The sequence below is a fragment of the Cynara cardunculus genome (assembly GCF_001531365.2).
Source record: "Cynara cardunculus var. scolymus isolate 2C chromosome LG 14, CcrdV1, whole genome shotgun sequence".
Lineage (NCBI taxonomy): Eukaryota > Viridiplantae > Streptophyta > Magnoliopsida > Asterales > Asteraceae > Cynara > Cynara cardunculus.
In genome coordinates, this window is record NC_037541.1 from 12,238,033 (window position 1) to 12,260,168 (window position 22,136).

The window sequence follows — 22,136 nt, forward strand, 5'->3', positions numbered from 1 at the left end:
AATTATGTTATTAAACCAAATATAAATTATTTTGTTATTGAACCTAAATTAAATTATAATAAAAAAATTGAATTAAAAAATTACACAAAAAATATGAATTTTAAATAGTTAATTTGATACTATTATCGATATATTTTTATCAAATTTTTATGATATCTTCATGTTTATATTTTATTCAAAAATAAAAACATCATCGTTTTTTCAAAATCACATAAGACCATACTATAACATCGACTGAGATAAATAATAAAATAAAATATTAAAATCAAGATGTATCTCGTTGTATTGCGCGAGTACCTTTCTAGTTTATGTTAAAATAGAGGCACACCTTCTCCATTGCAATGATTTTTTATTTCTCATCGTCACTTCTCAGGTTCAATTTCTCTTTTCTCCATGGCTTCACCAGGGTCGATTTCACGATACTATATGTGCTCGATTTCTACTTTCAATTTCTGCTCCTCAATATCGTCTTTTTCCTGCTCGATTTTTTTGCTCGTTTTTTCTCACTCAGTTCACTCGTTTTTACTAATAAATAAATTTTTCTACTCGATTTTTTTCTGCCCGCTTTTTTTGCTCATTTTTACCTGCTCGATTCACTCTTTTTTCAACTCGTTTTTACTAACAAGAAATTTTTCTACTTTATTTTTTCGGCACGATTTTTTTTCCTGTTCATTTTTTTTCCTGCTGTATTTCTTTATAATGACAACCTAAAATTCGATTTTTTTATGCTCGATTTTCGTTCTTGCATTAATAATCTTTTCTTGTTATGTTGATTATATGCTTAATGCATTAGGGATGTTGTGTATTTTATATTGTTTTACACATTAAATAATTATTTTATTAAAAGTATTTTTAGTTTGAAAAAATTTAAAATTTTCAAAAAAGGGCATTTTGATCAGTTACCAACATTTCATTCTAATTCAAAAGCTACATTCGGTGAACCAAACAGACAATTTTCAATTCTTTTAACAAATTTCATTCCAATGTCTATCAACCAAACAACTGGTCAAACCTGACAACATTCCGTTCCAATTCTTTTAAAGTCAAATTCCTTTGACAAATTCCATCTCATCCAAAAACATTATGTGAACGAAATGCAACCCGTATAAGTTTTTGATAATAAACTTGCAAATTTTGAAGAACTTGATATATAAATTTACAAAAACTTAATTTTTTTTCCTAAAAAATCGCTCTATATGTAACGGTACCGATCTCGTAGCCAGTCTTGGGCGGGCCTTGTAACTGGTCCAGGACCATCGGTCCACAAGCGGTCCATAACCATAATTCGGACATCTCTACTTTGAGGCATGGCCCGGATCGAGCTTCGAGCTTACTAGGCCCGGTCTTTTTCGGGTAGGCCAAGGCTTCGGTTTTTTATGCATTCTAGTTTCAAATGACTAACCGAACACTATAATTGGATTGGTAAATATTTATTGACGAGTACTCTTTTTAAGTGAAATGCATGGATAACTGGTTCATAGTTTTAGATGCATCTAATCTAATGTTGTTCATGGGCGGGATGATCCCTTAAACCTGGCCCATCCGACCCATTAGAAATACGGACTTGGACAACCATTATCGAGAAAATGGACGGGCCCAGATTTGTTTGATAAAATTAACGGACGGACATGGACGACGTAAAAATAAATATGGACAGGCCTGCCTAGGCAGTTTGTGTTTTATAATTGATATTTTTTTATCATTAATTAAAGTTATATTAATATATTTTAAAATTAAATTATTAAAGTTATAAGATCGCCACAAGTGGACTTTTATTTGTCCTTGGATTTGAACTTGAAACCTTCTGGTACTTTTAACCTTTGAAGCCAAACTCAAACCAATCAAACACCACCCTTATAGTATTAATTAATATTCTTAATTATTTTGGAAGAAAAAGAACTTAAAATTACCATTTTATATAAAATTTATTTGAAATTTTTTGAGGTTATTAAATATATTGAATATTTGGGTTTTCCTTTATTTGTTTTGAAGAAATTATGGAGATTCCTTTGGAAACTCTGAAACCAGAAATGTTGGACTGCTGTTATAAGTAGAGATGTGCAGAAAATCAATCGATCCAATTGGAATTGACTGCTCCAATTAGAACTAACCGACCATAATTGGATATCCAATTATTGGATCGGATAATATTGAAAATTTCAACATCCAATTTGGATCGGTCGGTTCTCGGATGGTAGTCCAGAATCGACTAAAACTGAACCGATCAACATCCAATTATCCGTTCAATTAATCATCCGACGACCATCTAGTTGTCCATCCAACCATTATCCAACTATCATCTAATAATTTGTTTTTAAATTATTCAAATTGGAATTTGTTTTTATGTGAGGTTTTGAATTTTTAACTTCCATTGTGTTAGTTTTAACACATATTAAAAATGATTAATTAATTTGTATCATTATTGGAGAACTAGACTGAATCAACACACTGGATGAATCCAATCCCATCGGATCATCCATTGGATATCCAATAAAAGTATCAAATAGATGGAACCAAACCAATCCAATCACCCATTGGATTGGACTGAATCGATTATACAGTGTTAATCAGATCAGATTGGTTGGCAAAATCCAACATCCAATGGATGATTGGATCAGTTCGGTTCCCCTCATATCCAATTGATGTCAACCGATGAACAGACCTAGTTGTAAGCATGGACTTCACTCCACTTTTGGTTGCTCTACATATAAGTAGTGTTCTAAAATACTCGTCACGACATCTGCGATCGTCCACCAAGACCCACTGCTTTGTTTTTGTAACGTGATATTGATTTTTTTTTACATTTTTAGTGTCTTACCTTTTAATTACAATAAATAATCTAACTTAAATTGTTTAATATCATTGACTTATCAAACAATAAACGAAAATATATTTTTATGTATATAATTATAGAGGGGGGTTCAGAGAAAAACTCCAAAAAAGATGAAAAATTAATGAACACCCTGGTAACCATTCATCTGAACGGCATGCACATGTGCGTACAAGTAATCAAAATTGTTTCTTGGTTTTTATGCTAGTGTGCATGTTATACACATGTACATATTGGACAAATTGTATACTAATTACTTGTATGCACATGTGCATATACAACGGTGTGTTCCTCAGTTTTTTTTTACAGTTTTCCCTAAACCTGACCCTGTAATCATATATATGACTTGACCTTGCCGTAACGCAATTTAAAAATTTGTCATGTTTTTTTCTCAAAATTCTCAAACATTCTATAATTTCTAATACATTAGTGATTTTATAGTAATTTTTTTGTAAAATACAAATTCCATTCATTTATTTATTGGCCGTTTTAAAACACTTACTCGTTAAGTGCTTACTGATAAAATTTAACACTATTATTTACTTATCGGATAAGATTTTAGTCCACCAAAACGACATCGTATGTAACAATTTACCGAGTAAGACTCTTTGTTCTTGTATCGCTCTTACTGGGTAAGATTTTTAATTCTTACCTTATTCTAATATGACTTGATAAACGCTTACCCGAATAATCGTTTGGTAAACCATCCGTTGGTATAAAAACCAAAAAGTGAACCTCTTTAATTTTGTGCTCATAAATGATTGGTGGTGATGCACGTGCTTGTTATGCATCAATTATTAGTACCGTACAACTATTAATGCACACTACCAAAAATCATTCACTCAATCTCAACGGCTTTCTTAATATTAAGAAAGTAGAAGGGTACTTGTGCAAAGCAACAAAATAAATTTCGATTTTAATATTTAATTTTTATTTTTTGTTTTTATTGATATAATATGATTTTATGTGGTTTTAAGAAAACGATAATGTTTTTATTTTTGAATGAAATATAAAATTTGAAAATAACATAAAAATTTTAAAAAAATAAATCGATATTAGTATCAAATTAACTATTTAATAGTTCTCATTTTTTTTGTGTAACTTATTTAATTAAAAAATTATTATAATTTAATTTAGATTTAATAACAAAGTAATTTATTTTTGGTTTAATAATATAAGTTTTTTATAAAGATAATAATGAAACATTCTGTTAAAACTCAATAATTATCTTAATTATATTTTAGATTTTATATGTTTAAAATGAAGCTTTAATAAGTTGTACTTACGAAAAATTACTTATAATCTTGAATTTTAAGTAATACGCATCAATAAAGAGTACTTCATGCATAAAAATGGTTTTTAAATATTTTTGTCAAATGTTTTATAATATAGTATGTATATCATGTATTTCAAGTGGTAATAATCAGTTTAAATATTTAATTATATATATTCACAATTATTTATTAACCATTTAAACTGTGTTAACTATGTAAATTCATATTAGTCAATCAAATGTCTTGCTTGGCTGTGGTTTCATTACTCGCAGGTACCGTTTGGTAAACATAAGCTAGTTTATAAGCTAGCTTACTGAAACGTCAGTTGTCGTATGTTTATCAAACATGATTTGTTCATCAGCTACCAGATAACTTATTAGTTATCAACTAGTTTATCAGCTACCAGCTGGTTTATCAGTAATCAACTAGCTTATCAGTTAGTTTGTGAAATATAACCTAAATAGAAGGGGTAATTTTGTATTTTGTATTTTTTTTTAGTCGGTTACATATTTATATTCTAATTTTAAAGAGGATAATTATGTATGTGATTACGTTTGAATATTTTGAATTATCAAGAGGATATTTCAGTGGTTACAATTCTACTATCAAGTTCATCTGGTTTATGGGATAACATGTAATCATAAATGAATTATGAGTTGCTCATGGGCGAGATGACCCGTTAGATCCGTCCTGTCCGGCCCACTAGAAAAGCGGGTTTGGATTACCATTCTCAAAGAAATTGGTGGGCTTGGATTGACTTGTTAAAATTAATGGGCGAGATGACCCGTTATTTTGAATTATTTTACATAACTTGTAATTTTATATAAGTTTGTTTTCATAAAAATATAACAAGATTTTTAAGCCCGTGGGCAAGCGGGGCCCGTTTATAGGGCAGGTATGAGTAAGTTTTCAAACCCGTAAAAACAGGCTTGATTTTACCATATTAGACCCGTTGGACAAAAAAAATATGTTAAGCCCGGTTGGGGTCCGACCCATACCTGCAAATGATCAGCTCTAAAATGAACTATATTTTTCATTCATCGACTCTGTCTATTGTTCACCGGTGAAGTAACATATCGTTAACCTGTGAATTAAACATTTTTTTTCATAAGTTAAAGCAAAACTGATGAATCTTGTGGAATGAACCCTGTAAATCCAATGATGTTGTGTTAAGTTCACAAATGAATGCCCTTAATCTTTGTAAGTGAATTATGCAGTTGTTCTGTCCAACGGTTGATCCGTGAATTTGTTACTCTAACATAAGTGAATATCTGTATATTGTTGAATCTGCTATTTTTAGGGAAGTTGATTAACTTCTCTAATTAATTAGGGAAATTGATTTTTATAAACCGTCTTCTGGTATAATGTACTGATTTACCCCTGTTCGCCTATGTTTTTTTTTACAACGAGCGCGTTTTTTTGCTGAAAATTTACAAATATGCCATTAAATGAATTACACCCGTGGATTAGAAATTCTAATAGATGAGACTGATTAACAAAGATGGTACTGGTAATTATGATTTGGACATATTTCACCAATTATTGGATTTTGATGATATCGAATCTGAACCGTTTAAAACAAAACACGAGTTGCATATGATTCATGTGTGTTAAAGTTGGACAAATGCTTACGAAAGATCCTTTTCATAGGTTTTCACTAAAACACAGTCATTACAACCAGTTTAATCATCAAATTATAATAAAATAAGATAATTAGAATACTGCAAACCGTTAAAAATCGATGACGACTAAAATACGTTGCTATTTTGTTTTAAATGATTAAAATACATACGAATTAACCACAAGGGTGGTGCCTGATTGGTTTGAGCTTGACTCCAAAGGTCAAAAGTACCAGGAGGTCTTAGGTTCAAATCCAAGAAGGAATAAAAATCCCCTTGTGGCCAAGGAGGTTCAAATACGGTGACTCCGAGCTATCTGCAAAGCAGGTGATCACCCTGGGATTAGTCGGCTTGCATAGTGAGTTAGATATCCAGGTTAATAAAATATATATATATATATATATATATATACACGAATGGAAATTAAAGTATTTTGTTATTTTGTATAAAAAAAAAAATTTTTCTTAATTATTAACTGACATAAAATACATTATCATTAATTGAATTTAGGTTGTTAGGCAACGATAACGTTATGGAGTTGTTTTCACAAGCACTTATACGTTAATTCTCGAATTAAGTCAGTCAAACTACAAGTATACTGAACAAGATGAGCAAACGCAGATACTAAAGAGGGTTCAGATAACTTTTCCTCTATTCTCAACTTTTACACAACCGCGTAGATCTTTTACAAATAAGATACTACAGGGTTGTTTGTTTACCTCTTAATAGTTTCATTAAGAGACAACTTCTGAATTGTTAAAAGATGAATCTTGTTTGACAAAAAAAATGTTGTCTCTTAATGGTTCTAAAACCCTCATTTGACTATTTAGCACCCTAATTTCGTTGTAAATAATTACCAAACAATTATATTTCATTTTACACTATATCATTAGAGGTTCTTAATCATTCTGACTACTTAATCATTCAACATCAAATCATTCAGCAACTGCCAAACAACCTCTGCATAGCATGAAGACTAGAGGTGTATAAATCCTTCTAGAACTTTGTAGGATCGATTAACTCGGTTTCTTGGTATTAATTACTTACTTGGATGATCTGTTTGACAGTGATGATGCAGCGGAAAAGATAAGAATCAACCAAAGTAGAAATCAATAAGAACACAGTGATGAAGATTGATGAACACAAGAGAGAGCTTCAATAGAATGAAAATGTTAACAATTACAATACTGAAGCACACTGAAATACAAGGGTCTACGCTGCTATTTATACAAGCAAGTAACCGTTTTTCTGACATAACCTAAAGTAAATTAATCTAAGCCGTTCGATCAAAACAAATTACAGACAAGAACACGTGGTAGGCACGAGCAGCTAATAAACCTAAGTAAAACAGCTAAAGAAGATCTACACAGAAGACAGGCTGCAAACCCTCTGTGAAACATCACAAAGGCTCTGCTAGATATAACTTGAAAGCACTTCAAAGTAGAGGATATCTTCCAGAACCTCTGTGAGACACGACAGAGGTTCTGTCGTCTTTGTCTTGTAGCATTGTCTTTGCAGAGGACCAGTTTCCAGAACCTCTGTGAGACACGCCAGAGGTTCTGTCGCTTGAGACTTGTACGCTTGAGCATCTTCTGCTGTTGGTCTTCTGTGACAGATCGTTTTCTGTCAACACTTGCGATATTACTTTTTTCATACTTTTACATTTAAAGAAATGAGAGCTAACAAACTTGCTTACTTCCATATTATCCTTGCTCGATCCATTTTGATCATTCGTGAAGGTTTCGTTATTCTTTTGATTGATCTAGAATGTTCTTACTTTTTGGGCAATCTTCGTGCATGACGTGACAATAAACTATCGTATTTTATATTAAGCATAATTTATATTATCATAAGCTACCTTATTGAAACGTTAAAAGTTTTTTTAATCATTTTCTTAAATTATGACTCTTATTATTTATTATTATTGATTAACATACCTTTTTCATAGAATATTCAATTATTTAAATATATATTATACATTTGAAAAGCCTGACTATTTAACGTTATTAATTAATTAAACCTTCATTTTGAAAAGAAGTATTAACTTATATATATATATATATATATATATATATATAGGCCTAATCAAATGAGAACTAATTAGTTTGTGGTAACTGTGAGATCCAATCTCAACCACAAATCAATAGATAAATTAGAAAATTTATAATTTTGGTAATTTTTAATTAAAATTTTAATGCAAAGACATTTTAGGTAATTTCTCTCATCTCTCCTATCTCCTCTCTTCTCTCTCAGGCCTTCGTCCTCTGGCCTCCGGCCACTGTCCTCCGGTGATACCACGGTGGTATTACAATGCATCTTATATGTGCTTTTAACCTAGCGGTATGTGAGTCATTGACTTCTTAGGAGGTCAACGTTAGGCATGGCAACGGGTGGGGATGGGGCAGGTTTTGTAATCCCCGACCCTGGCCCCGGTTTGTAGTAACATCGCCCGGCCCCGGTCCCCGACGGGTACGGGGATTATCATCCCGTCCCTGGTCAAATATCTAGCAATCCCCGGTAAAACCCCGGTCAAATCCCATAAATAATATTCTTTAGTTTGATTCTAGCGGGGATCCCTGGCCTCGGCCTCGACCCCAGTTTGAGTAACATCCCCCGTCCCCGATTTGAGTCTACTGAGGATCCCCGGCCTCGGGACCCGTTTTAACAGGGAATTCTCGTCTCCGTTCGGGTGAACCGGGTTCTTCACAGGATCGGGACAAATCACCATGAAAGGTTTAAATCTCATGAAAGGAGAGATGATGTGTGAGTTTGTTTGTTCTATTTGCCGTATATCAGTATTATATACTTAAAAAAACTAGTTTATTTTTGCTAAACATGATTAAAATCTATTACCTAGTTTTACAGTAAAAAACTTCAACTACTAATTTTTCTATAAAACAACTAATTCATTTGAGAATCTCCAATAAAAATCATCTAAAATAGATAATCAAAAGTCAAAATCTCTAAATATTACATTCAACTTCAATAATTTATCTTTTTTAGAGATTTTGATATCAGTTTTTCGGTCATTCTGGAAGGACCAAGTGAGCTTATTTAACACCTGTAATATGTATCCAAAGTTTCATAAAGATCCGACAATAATAACTTAACCAAACTTAATTTAAACTTATTTTAGTACCTATAATTCACAGCTCAAAATCAACTTTTTATCATTTTAGACGCAATTATACCCAACCTAGAAGCCTTATTTCTAAAAAGTGTCTAAAGGACAGGTTTAGAACTACATATAAGCTTTCTAAAATGTTCATAATCGTAGCAATCCAAGCTACGGTTAAGAAGTTATCGCACATTCAAAACAACCTCTCAGATAGATTCGGTGTTGTCAAATTCACCAACTAAATAGGCTAAAATCCATATTTTGGATTCAATCTCTATTCCAACAATCAAAATACCATCTAACCATGTTTATATTATTGTTTACACGATCAATAGTCAAGAATTTCACCAAAATAACCATTAATGAAGAAAATCAAAGTTCAACATATGTTCTTCATTTTCGAAAGCTCCAAATCATCAATAAAAAATCATAACAACTTAGTTAGGCTATAATCAATCTAAATACAACATATTACTAATATAACTCAGATTAGGTTTCATTAATTTCATCTTTAACTAGCTTCAAATCATGAAATTAACCAATGAAATAGTTACATCTTAATTGGTGGATGAATATACATGATGTTTACCTTTTTTTTCACTCAAAACATAGTCTCATCTCCCATACTTACTACCAGGGGCAATTTTGGCTTCATAGGAATGAATCAATGTTGTTTCAAGGGATTTTGGCATAAAACTTTTAATAATTTATTATTTCAATTAGTATTTATGGGATAAAACAAGTAGGGGTAAAATCGTAATTTGGTATTATATTTTATATATATATATATATATATATTTACTTAAAAGGAAAAAATAGAGAACCAAACATGGCCTTATCATATCTTTTTTTTTTCCTAATAAAAAACAAATCAATTTAAAATTTAATTTTTATTTTTCGTGATATTCGATGATAGACGGCTCGGCACACTCGCCAATACACAATCCGATTGCTTTCTCTCTCTCTCTCTCTCTCTCACACACACACACTGTGTGTCGTCTATAAGTTGGGGAATTTTTTAGCCCTAAAATTTCTGCTCTCGATCTCCATCTCAAACTTACAGGTAAACAAATTTCAGTACTCTTTTTCAACTTGTAATTTGGTGTACAAATCGGATTAGTTGATGAGTTCTTTTCTGTGTTAAGTTTGATCGGAAATTGTTGATTGGTTTGTTTGTTGATTCTGTTTGTGATTACCCGTTTTTGATTTGGATTGAGTTGTTGATTTTGATGTGATATAAGATAAGTTTGATTTGCTGCGGGTTTGATTTGAACTGGAATTATTTAGTGTATGTTGACCTTAATTTGTTAGAAATGGAGTTGTTCTTGAATATTGATTGTTTTTGTGCTTTTGTTTGGAGTTTGATTGTTAATTGAGCTTTTTTTGAAGTTAAAAGGGTTATGCACTCCTGAATTAAAGTTGCGATTAGATATGCACCCCTGAATTGAGTTGTTGACCAACAGCGATGTGTGAATGGTTTATAACAGTAATGATTGGAAAATAGGTCATGTAGCTTCAACTTTTTGTAAAAAGTAGGAAGTTATGTGACATATTCGAATGGAATTTTGGCAGTTTCATGGAAAGCAACAAGTATTTACTAGTATCAAACGAGTCATTATGTGATAAAGTGTAAGGGTCATATTTTCATGTATTATGTATGCTTATAGAGTAAAATTTTGTTCGATGTGTGCGGATTAAATGGAGGGATTGTTTGATATTGTATATGCTTAGGTTGATTATGGTGGTGTGGGTTTGTTGGGACGATGATTGTTATCGTATGGGTTGGGTTCCGGTGAGAAGGAAAGTTATGGTGAGAAGGGTACGAAGAGATGCCCACCCTTGGATCAATCCTAATTGAATGTGAACGAGGTACCAGATCAATACCCTTCTAAAGCGGAATTCATGGGTGGGCAAGAGATTAAAAGTGATCAAGGGTTCAGATCTCTTCTAACACTTCTCACCCTAACTTCCCTTCTTACACGATCCTTCGCCGTTATCGTATATGCTTAGGGACCGAGAAGCCATTTACTTTTGCTTTTTGGATGCTGGTTAAATTAAAGAATGACCCATTTTTGAAGCTACGATGACCTATTTTCCCATTATTATTGTTATTAATTATCAACACAAAGCTTTTTGTCCACAAATTCTCCTACATATTCAAGTGTAATTCAAATAATTAGGAAGTAACTGGCTCATATCTAATCGCTACTTGAAATTAAGAAGTTCATAACTCTCTAACTTTACACAAAGCTCACTTGCCAATCAAACTCCAGCAAAAGCACAAACAATCAATATTCGATAACAACTCCACATCTAACAAATTAAGGTCAACATACACCAAGACACCAAGTCACTTCCAGTCCGAACAGAAATCTCAGAAAATCAAACTTATCTTATAACACATCAAAATGAACAATTTGATCTAAATCAATAACTAGGAAACACAAATAGAATCAGTGATTTGGTTTTCTATCAGAGAGGATGGTTTTTACTTTAAACCATCATTACAACACAAAATTTTCTTCTATGGGTTGCACTTGTATGGTGGGACAAGAAAATGGGATGTAATAGGGAGCTCTGTCTTATTGGTACGACAAGAAATGAACATAGGACTTATAAAATGGAGAATATAGGAGATGATATAAATCATTGGAGGAAATGGTTTGTAAGGGTGCGTTTGATACACTGAACAGAACAGGAATCACTATTCCATGTTTGGCCTAACTTTTATGTGGAACAAACAGGAACATAGTGGAACAGGCGTGTTCCATCCCCACCCCATTGAACTTATGAATTGCATGATGAGAAATTGATTGCTTTTTCCCATCCTCCATAACTTTTTCTTGCTTTTATTGAATATTTAATTATCGACACAAAGCTTTTGGATGCTCGTTAAATTAAAGAATGACCTATTTTTGAAGCTAGAATGACCTATTTCTCCATTATTACTATTATAAATTATCGTCACAAAGCTTTTTGTCCACAAATTCAAATAACTTACAAAATTCTTCTATATGTGCACCTTTGCTTTATAGGCGCAACTCAAAATAAAATATGAGTACTCTAGATGTCGCGAGGACAGAACTTGCACTTGCTGTTCTGTATTTGAACAAAGCGGAAGCCAGGGACAAGATATGCAGAGCAATACAATACGGGTCAAAGTTTGTGAGTAATGGGGAGCCTGGCACGGCACAGAACGTTGACAAATCGACTAGCTTGGCTAGGAAAGTTTTCCGACTTTTCAAGGTCTGAGTCATGTAAAACTAATTAAATTTGTTTTGCATACGGTTCAGAATAGCAATACTGAATCTGAGTTTTGTATGTAAATCATATTTGCAGTTCATCAATGATTTGCATGCTCTTATCAGCCCGACTGCTCCTGGAACTCCCCTTCCGATTGTTTTACTTGGGAAGGTACACGTTCATTAGTCATGTTAGTTTTAGGGCTTTTTGTTAACAGTTTAATGAGCTTAATGGGACTCGTAACTTATTTGGTTAGCTATACATGACTGTTTTGATGTGGCTTAATGATATAGAAAGTGGCTTATTCAGTAAGATTCTAGGGGGAGCTTTATGCTGAAACTCAAGTTTTTTCCAAACCTGTTCCCCCAAATCTACACAGTCAAATTAATCCACACAGCCAACTTTATACATACAAGACTTGATGGAAAACCAACCAAACAGCCCCTTACCTGGGTTTCTTCTCTTTCCAATATTTCTGATCACTGTGTCTTGTTTCAGTCAAAAAATGCATTATTGTCGACTTTCTTGTTCCTCGACCAAGTTGTTTGGCTCCATAGATCAGGCATTTACAAGGTACGATATCATTTCTGCTTTGATTTTATTAATTCTTACAATGTTGGGCTTTCTTTTTTGACCATTTAACATTTCTATTTCATGGGTCCCGTTTACATGGTATTGTGAGAAACCCACAAAGTTAGGGGTAAACAATACGAGATAACTCGTCAGTTACTCGAGATCGACATGGTCGAAGCTTGGTCAACGCTTGACATGAACTCAAGCTTGACTCGACATACTAATGACTTGACTTGAGCTATCCAATACTTGACTCGAAAAGCTCGTGAGATGTTCAATTTTTAATATCTAATTAGTTTTATAATATAATTTGTAAAATACAATGTAAAATGTTTTTTAATAAACTTACCAATAAAAAACAAAAATGTTGTATGTTTTTAGATATTTGAACAAAATTGTACATCTTTTAACTATAAAAATTAATCATTTATTTTTTTTATTAAAATCATAATTAAAAAGGACAAAAACCATAGCAGTGTTGGTGAAGTTGTTCCTCACATTGGAAAAAAGATAGTAAAAGAAGGTGAAGAGGTGTTATAAAAAGAGAGGGAGGTGTGTGGAGTTTGTAACTTTGTTTTTTTAATGATGAAATTTGAGGTGCATTCCTTGAGTCTTATAAAGTGTAAGAAAACACCTTTAAGTTTTATAATTTATAAGATAAAGACCCTAAAGTTTCATAAATTTCAACAGGTGAGCTTGATTTGAGTTTGAGTTCAAACTTGATTCAATCTTCAAACGAGTGTGAGTATAAAGATTTGCAATCAAGTTCGAGTCAAGTTTAGTTATCAACTACTCGCGAGTTTTCGAGTCTAGTTCGAGCTTGAGAAATGGCATTCAAGTCGAGTAGAATCGAACTCGAGCTTGACTCGCATCATTTACACCCCTACAAAAAACGGAAAACGGTATATAACAAATAGAAGTCGATTTGAACTTATGATTTTGTTGGTTTTGTTAGAACAAAGATCGTGCAGAAATTCTCGGCAGGATATCTCTTTTCTGTTGGATGGGCTCCTCCGTCTGTACTACTTTAGTCGAGGTATGTAGCCGACCCTCATCTTTAACATTTACTCAATGTCAACTATCGTTTTTTCTAACTCATGGGTTGGCTTTCCTTGGCCGATCCTCTAAACTCGCATCTTTGGCTCATTTTGGTCGGCCTTCCGAACTATCATCTTTTGATTGCATGATATATTTAATCAGATAGGAGAGATCGGGAGGCTTTCCAAATCAATAAAGAAGTTGGACAAGGAACTCAAGGGTACCGATAAATACAAGGTTTGTGTAGATCAACTGTTTCCTGATCGAGTTTGTACTTCGTTTTACGATAAAAATTTCTGGGTTATTTACGTCTTCCCAATGCAGAATGAACTGTACCGTGCTAAAGTTAAAACATCAAACGAGAGGTCGTTGGCCTTGATCAAAGCAGCCATGGATATCGTGGTTGCAGCTGGTCTGCTCCAACTCGCTCCGAAAAAGGTTACTCCTCGTGTTACAGGAGCGTTTGGATTCGTTAGCTCTCTCATATCTTGTTATCAGGTAAGTTCATAACCTGTTGCATTAATTTTTAATGTTATCATATTTATTTAGGTCATTAAAAAATGATAACGTTGGTACTTCAGTCTATGTGTTGATCGGTTCAGAACCTGACTGAACCGTACTGAATGACTACTTGACGCCACATTAAGCCTGTGGCATGCCGCACACTATGGCTTAATACGGAGTTTTTGTAGCATCATATTTGAATTTTCTTATGTTTCAGTGTCTTACGTTTTAGTTTTTAGTATATAAAATTTAATTTGGTTAAGATAATTGACTCATCGAGTAAAAGTATAAAATATGTGTGTGTGTGTGTATATATGGGGAAAATGAAATAGAAACCCGCCATAAGTTAGAAACTAGATGAACCAATATTAACCAACACATTTTTAACTTCCATAATTATTTTATCAGGAGAGGCCTAATTGTGACTTTTAACCTTCGAAACTAGTCATGCTGATAAAAGCTTAACGCAATCATGGTTGCGAAAATCACATAATTTGATTCGGTTCGTAAAGCCAGCAAGAACATCAGATCATGATGTGAAATTATGTATGCAGACCTGTCCTCTGCCCAAAGAGGGGTCTGCAACGACACATTTGATTGCCTAAAACATGCATTTTAGGTAGTCTTTGCACGCTTTTCAACAAAAACTTATTTCCCACGTTTGATGCGACATATAGGGGCTGTTTACTTAGCTTAATGAGCTTAATGTTCTTGGAGGCTTATTCACTCAGCCATACAAAAGTGTTCCTTTACGGCTTACTTATTAAGCCATTAAGCTAAAATGGCTATATGGAATAAGCAAGAATCCCTTACCTGTCCCCATTAAGCCACTTCAAATGAATTAATGTCAGAAATGCCCAAGAAATAATCCAACCATCTCTATTTGCCTCCCTCAAACCCATCGGTCTCCCGTTACTTGGACAGAAAAATTTATCTAGGCAAACAACTTAACCTATACCGAGCGTAATGGAAAAATAAAAATGAAAAGCCCACTGGGATAGGACGAGACAAAGCTGAATGGGATAAAACTGCATTTTCTTTGTCCCACCAAAATAGATGGAACAAAAATTCGGAAGATTAAACAAGATTGGTAAATTACTAAACTACCTATGTCAAATTAAAACGCGAAAACCTTCCACAATTCTTTCACTAGACTACCTCACTCTTGCTCGTCTAGTCCAGTGCCTAGATTTTACACTTATTACCGCTACTTTTTGGTGTGTTAAAATCAAGAATTATTTGTTTACCTCTTAATAGTTCCATTAAGAGGCAACCTTTGAATCGTTAAGAGATGAATCTTGTTTGGCAAAAAAAAAAAAGTTTGCCTCTTAGTGGTTCTAAAACCCTCTGGATGATTTTGTATCTTGGATCTCCCTTAACCATTAAGAGCCCTAATTTCATTGTACACAATTACCAAACAATTATATTTCATTTTGCACTATATCATGAGAGCCTCTTAATCATTCTGCATCAAACCATTCAGAAATTACCAAACAGCCCCTATATCTGACTAGTCTATGATATTTTTAATGACCCTATATATGTTTGGTTTGTATATCGAGTTCGTTTGGTTTGATTATACATTTTGATCGTTTGGTTTTGCAAACGAATTGATCATAAATACAGATATAACTAGTCGTTGGTTCTTGCAGTTGCTTCCATCACCACAGAAGTCGAAAACGCCTTGAAGCAGATGATGGATGGCAACTACGTAGGTTTGGAAGGCGTTATAATAATTATACGCGTATATTGCAGTCACATACGTTGTTCGTGTATGATTTTATTATTTTGCAGTCAACAATTACAATAATAATAATAATGTATGTTGTGTCTGTTTTTATCGTTTTATTAGTATTATTCGTAGCGTGTCTCTGTCACTCCGACTCGATCCTAAGATTAGAAATATCAAGGAATGATCGAAAATGGTGTTGGTATTTAATTTCGTTTATGGATGATTCGTGTATGCATACGTGTATCGGAAGTTAGATTACAACGGTGTTCGGAATTCGGATGCATGTTTTTATAAGAACTAGTCCGTGGAATACGTGCACTGCAATGGGATGTAAAATTGTATTGTGTCGTGAACATAAAATTTAACAATATAATAGAAAATGTCGTCATAATTAATGTTGTAATCTTTAAATTTTTATTATAAAATATTTTAGCAAAATAATTAAAATATTTAACGTATTGTAATTTTATTGGAGATTTTGAGTTTTGATTCTCCATTTTAAAGAAATTTTTAGAATTTGTTGGAGATGTTATCTGATAATAACTTTATTTTGTAAGATACAACATTAATTATACTGTTAAAAATATTTATACCATAATAATTTTTTTCTTATAGTAAAAAATAGGGAAAAGTACAATAAAAACCAATGAACTTTATTGTTTGGAATGATTAAGTCCTTGAACTTTTTTTTGAAACAAATAAGTCCTTGAACTTTCCAAAACATGTTAAATAAGTCCTTGAACATTCCAAAATATGTTAAATAAGTCMTTGGACAATTTTTGGAACAAATAAGTCCTTGGACATTTCAAAAAATGTTAAATAAGTCCTTGGACAATTTTTGGAACAAATAAGTCCTTGAACAATCCAAAACATATTAAATAACTTTTTGAAAAAAATAAAGTGGTAAAATAGTGAAAAAAATCGGGAAAAAAACCCAATGAACATTCATATTTTGAACGATTAAGCCCCTAAATATTTTTTGAACCAAAAAGTATTTAGATCTATAAAATTAAACAAATATAACAAAAAAGTACTTACATTTACAAAAAAATAATTACCATTTTAACTAGTTGTACAAGTCATWAGAATGTATCCAACATGTTTTATAAAAGTTCAAGAAGTTATTTAACATGTTTTGGATTGTTCAAGGACTTATTTGTTTCAAAAATTGTCCAAGGACTTATTTAACATTTTTTGGAATGTTTAAGGACTTATTTAACATATTTTGGAATGTCCAATGACTTATTTGTGCCAAAAAATTGTCCAATGACTTATTTAATATGTTTTAGAAAGTTCAAGGACTTATTTGTTCCAAAAAAAAGTTCAAGGACTTAATCATTCCAAACAAGAAAGTTCATTGGTTTTTATTGTACTTTTCCCTAAAAAATAGGTTCTTTCTTATGGTAATTATTTTCGGGGAGTTCTCATATTTAGGTGGTGGTTGTTTTTTAAGAGGTGTTGAAGTCTGAAGTTTGATTTTAGTTCTGATTTATAAGAGGTGGTCCCGAAGTCTGACGTCTGGATCAGTAAGATTGATTGTTTTTACGTCTGAAATCTGAATCGGTCAAACTAGTGTAAAAATATAAAAGATAATAGTTTTTTTTTTACAAAAATATGAAAGATAAATAGTTTTTGTTAACAAATGTCTTCCAACCTCCAAAATATGAACCATTTGATAGATAACAGATTAAGAATAAGAGACATTAAATGGTTGCATTTACCATTTCAAATTTCATAGGACATTTAAAGTTTTTAAGCTCTTATTTTAGAAATAAAACAAACACTCTTAATACCCAAACGTTTGAACAAATCAGACTTTAGAAGTTTTAAGAGGTAATTTTGAAAAAAAACGAGCATGACCTTAGAGGATGTCACATTCTCTCTCATGTTTTCTACATTTTGGAGAATTTGTTGGACTAAAAATTACTCAAAATCTTCATTTTAGAGAATCTGTTAGAGATGCTCTGAAACCATCCAAGCAGAGTCGAACATGGGACCTCTCTTTATAGAGATAACGAACAAACTACCAGATCTGTAATGATACATTTAAATCTGATATTTCTTTTCAAACGACTGTGGTTTTGTCACATTATGCGTTATTTCCGTTACTAGCCAATTAATAGTGTTTTACTAAGGATTTTTTTTAATGACCCAGAAACTTAATAATGTGAAGCCGTTTAACCCAAACCTCATTCGATTCGTACGAGTCATTCAACTTTAGATTTCTTTTTTATACTGCTACTTATGTCCTGATCACCTGACTTTCTGAATCTATTATCGTCTTAAGCTCAAAAAGTCAGGTAAATGTATAAAATCAAGTGTACTTAGAGATGGAAATTTTACCATACGTGTAGGGGCGGGGATTCGCAGTTTTGACAGGCAACTGGACGAAGATATGTTTTCATACCCGAAGGCCGAAACGGGGTCAGGGATGATATCATACGCCCCTAATCCGACGGGTTGTCGAAACAACGTAAAATTGATTATCGTGACTTCAAATCATAATAATTATGTTTATTTACGTTCGTCATCGTAGAATTTTGATAATTTATTTACAGACATCTACCATGTACATAACATTCATGTAATTCGACAATTTATTTACATTCGTTCATATTGTAGAATTTCGTGCGAGATTCTTGAAACGTTAATTACAATATACGAACATCGTCTTTTCTCAATACCGGAACAGTCGAATCTCGAGGAACGTGGAACACGAAAACCGACACCATCACGACATACTTTACTCTAGGATCTACATCCTCTCACTAAGGTCTAAAACAACCAAAAATGTGTTAAAAAAAACTAGTAAAATACAGGCTAGACCTTCGGACACCTGTTCAAGACCTAATCAGGGCCACTGAGGATTTTTCGGGCTGTTATCCTTAGGGCCATTGAGATTTTCCTGACTGTTATTTTCAGGGCCCAAATGGGATTAACTGAGGTACGCAAACTGGTCCAGACACCCAGAGTTACCAAAAAAACGACCATTGTCGTTATAATAGAGCTTTGAAATCTTTAACGATGTTACTAGGACATATAAGAACTGAGTCTATGGAGAGACCGCCTTTCGTATGGGTGCAATCGATTTGCGTCAATGAAAACTTTATATTTATGGACTCGTTTGGATCATCGACTACGAAATCTCCGACGTGGTGGTACTCCCAATTCCCCGTGTTCTCCAAGAAACACTTGGAAACGGCGTGTTGACCATCGGGTGTCGTGAGCTGAAACTGAACCGGTTTTATGTCCCAACCATGGACGCCATTGTGGTTCGTCAACCGGCGAGCGGATCGCTTTGTGAACCGCCCGAGTCGAAGCTTGAATAACAACGAGTACGTTCCGGATGGAAACCGGAAGTTGATGTCGCCTTCGACCTGGAGCCACCAAATTTGTTGAAGGTATGCAATTGTATGGAATCTGGTAACAAAAATAGAAGTTAGAAACACGAGGGTAACAACGGAAATTGAAACGTTTTTCAAGGGTAATTTAGGAAAATCAATGTTCGTGGGTCATCGTGGTCGGGTTTCGAACAAACGACGATCCTGGTGCACCAAGATTTCTTGATTTTTACATGGGTTATGTAAGGGCAAAATGCATTAAAATATAACGAATTTTGTGTTGGTTCTTATTTAGGGTAACAAAGACTTCTTTTCTGGTAACCAAGGGTCTGTTTGTTAGCAGCTTAATGAACTTAATGGTCTCGCAACTTATTCGGTCAACTATACATGACTGTTTCGTAGTATTTATATAAAAAGTGGCTTATTCAGTAAGCTTCTAGGGCAGAAAGCCGAGTTTTCTCCAAAACTTGTCCCTCCCATCTAAAAAAACGCTCCTTCCATCTATGAAAAACCCGTTCAAACAACAACCTATCCAATCTATACAGACAAGTTAGCCCGCACAAGCAACTTTATTCATACAAGGTTTAATGGAAAACCAACCAAAAAGCCCCTAAGTTTCAAATTTTCATTTAATGCAACTTAATTTCAAAAATTTCCTATTTTGATGCATATTTTGACCAATAACCTGTTGATCTTTTGTAACAGTTGATGATGTAGACGCCAAATTTATCGCTCACAACCACAAGGGTGGTGCCTGATTGGTTTGAGCTTGGCTCCAAAGGTCAAAAGTACCTGGAGGTCCCAGGTTCAAATCCAAGGAGGAATAAAAATCCCCTTGTGGCCATGGAGGTTCAAATGCGGTGACTCCGGGCTATCTGCAAAGCAAGTAGTCGCCCTGGAATTAGTCGGCTCGCATAGCGGGTTGGATATCCAGGTTAATTAAAAAAAATTGATCGCCCACTTCACCATAGCCCTTTCATAAACAGGTATCCACGTCCTCAAGTGTAACAATATCATAAGTTACCGGTCAAAATAGATACAAAATAAGAAAATTTGAAACCTTATTACGTCGATTAAGTTAACAGTTGTTCGTTACACTAAATAGAAACTAAACCAAACTTCATTACATTTGTAATCAAACCTATAACCGTTACGAATCGTAACATTACGGTGATCGAATTTCGAATCATACGAGAATTAGTCCGTAAATCAACCAAACCCGGACATAAACTAAAAGCCGTTCGGATGTGTTGCAAAACTTATTATTACAACTTCAAATCGAAATGATCGTTTTTGATATTTAAAAACCGTACATCCGCACACGCTTATATGATTCCACTTTATTACGCGATATCGAATGCATTAATAGCTTGTACCATGTTGTCGATCGTCGGATCGAAACAAAAGCAAAGTACGATATGTGTGTGGTCGAGATCGGTGTAAAGTACAACTTATAATGTATAAGGTACAAGTTATTGAAGCATAATTAGTGCCAAAAAGGAATATACCTCGATTCATCGGTGGGAATATAATTCCAGTATCTCCGATCATCAATTCCGGTGATCGTCATTGCTTTGGACGAAATCGACAAGCATACACCTCCGGTTCTCTTATCCACCCAAAATTCCTGCAACAATAAACCCTAATTCATTCACGATGTTGTAATTTTGACTTTTTTATGGGCATCGAGTCAACAAAATGAATTCAAACTCCAACAAATCGACGGTATTATGCCGAAATCAAACGGATTTGACTAGTAATGATTTGAAATTTCGTCAAAGGAAGAGAAAATCGGCGAAATCGAACCTTATTGCCGGCGTCGAACGGGATTGGACGCGCTAATCGGGCGTAAATCTCGTGTTTCCCTAATTTGGTAGGGTTCTTAATCAGGTACTCGTCGACCAGATACTGATAATTGGACGGCAATTTAGCGTCCCAGATGAAATCGGCGGAGGAAGCGGCTCTAAATGCGCGATTAAGCCTCGCCAATTTGCAAATCTCCGGCGGATCTAGGTAGGATAAGACGAGAGCAACGCAGGATTCCGGTATGTCGCCGAGCTTGAGCTTTGCCGGATGATTGGAGCCGTCTGAGCTCTCCGGACTTAGCATAGATGAATTAGCGCCCATAGGATGAAGTAGAGATGGTGGTTGGTAGGTAGGGATGTTCGCCGACGGTGGTTGACGGCGGTTAACGGCGGTTGGGAGGTGGATTTGGGAGAGAAAAACGTGGAATTGATATGTGTGAGGACGCGGTTTTATCCGGTTTTGGTTGGAAGGATGACGTGGAAATTGGAATACTTTAATACCACTGGCGGTTTAAAGAACACGAATAAATGTGTGGATTACACGCGCCTACTTTTCTCTATTCAATTTTTGACATTAATTTTGGGAAATTTATATAAATAGGAAAAGTTTTTTTTTTTTTAAGTATATAATATTTATATACGGCAAATGCAACAAATAAATTCACACATCCTTTTTATTTTTGGTGAGGTTTGAACCTCTGACATCTTAGGAAGTCAAAGACTACGATATCGCTAGGCCAAAAGCCTTTTGGTATAAATAGACAAAGTTGATAGCTGGTTTATTTTTTTGTCATTTTTCGACATAAATTCACTTTTTAACCAATTTTTATGTAGAACGATTGATTTTCAAGAATTTTTTTTAACCTAGATATCCAATCTTTTTTGCGAGCCGACTAATTCCACTATATTCCAGATTATAATGGAATCCATGCAGAGAAACCTTACGCATATGTGTATGGTTTCTACCTAAGGATTTTTTTTATTAACTTGGATATTCAACCCGTTATGCGAGCCGACTAATCTCAAGGCGACCACCTGCTTTGTAAATAGCTCGGAGTC

General features: G+C 33.8%; 2 protein-coding genes across 2 annotated transcripts; one reads left to right on the forward strand and one right to left on the reverse strand.

Moving 5' to 3' along the window:
• Window positions 1-9,752: 9,752 nt before the first annotated feature.
• On the forward strand, window positions 9,753-16,135 carry LOC112526523 (peroxisomal membrane protein 11D-like). The gene is made up of 8 exons (XM_025136834.1): window positions 9,753-9,904; window positions 11,877-12,087; window positions 12,181-12,255; window positions 12,583-12,657; window positions 13,613-13,693; window positions 13,858-13,932; window positions 14,020-14,193; window positions 15,852-16,135. Exons 2-8 carry the CDS (start codon window positions 11,896-11,898, stop codon window positions 15,885-15,887), a joined length of 708 nt encoding a protein of 235 aa, XP_024992602.1. The 5' UTR covers window positions 9,753-9,904; window positions 11,877-11,895; the 3' UTR covers window positions 15,888-16,135.
• A 2,375-nt stretch (window positions 16,136-18,510) lies between these two features.
• On the reverse strand, window positions 18,511-21,490 carry LOC112526947 (F-box protein PP2-A13-like). Its single transcript, XM_025137398.1, has 3 exons — window positions 21,079-21,490; window positions 20,781-20,899; window positions 18,511-19,351 (listed from the first exon to the last, which is right to left on the reverse strand). The coding sequence occupies exons 1-3, from the start codon at window positions 21,397-21,399 to the stop codon at window positions 18,928-18,930; spliced, it is 864 nt and encodes a 287-aa protein (XP_024993166.1). The 5' UTR covers window positions 21,400-21,490; the 3' UTR covers window positions 18,511-18,927.
• Window positions 21,491-22,136: the final 646 nt, after the last annotated feature.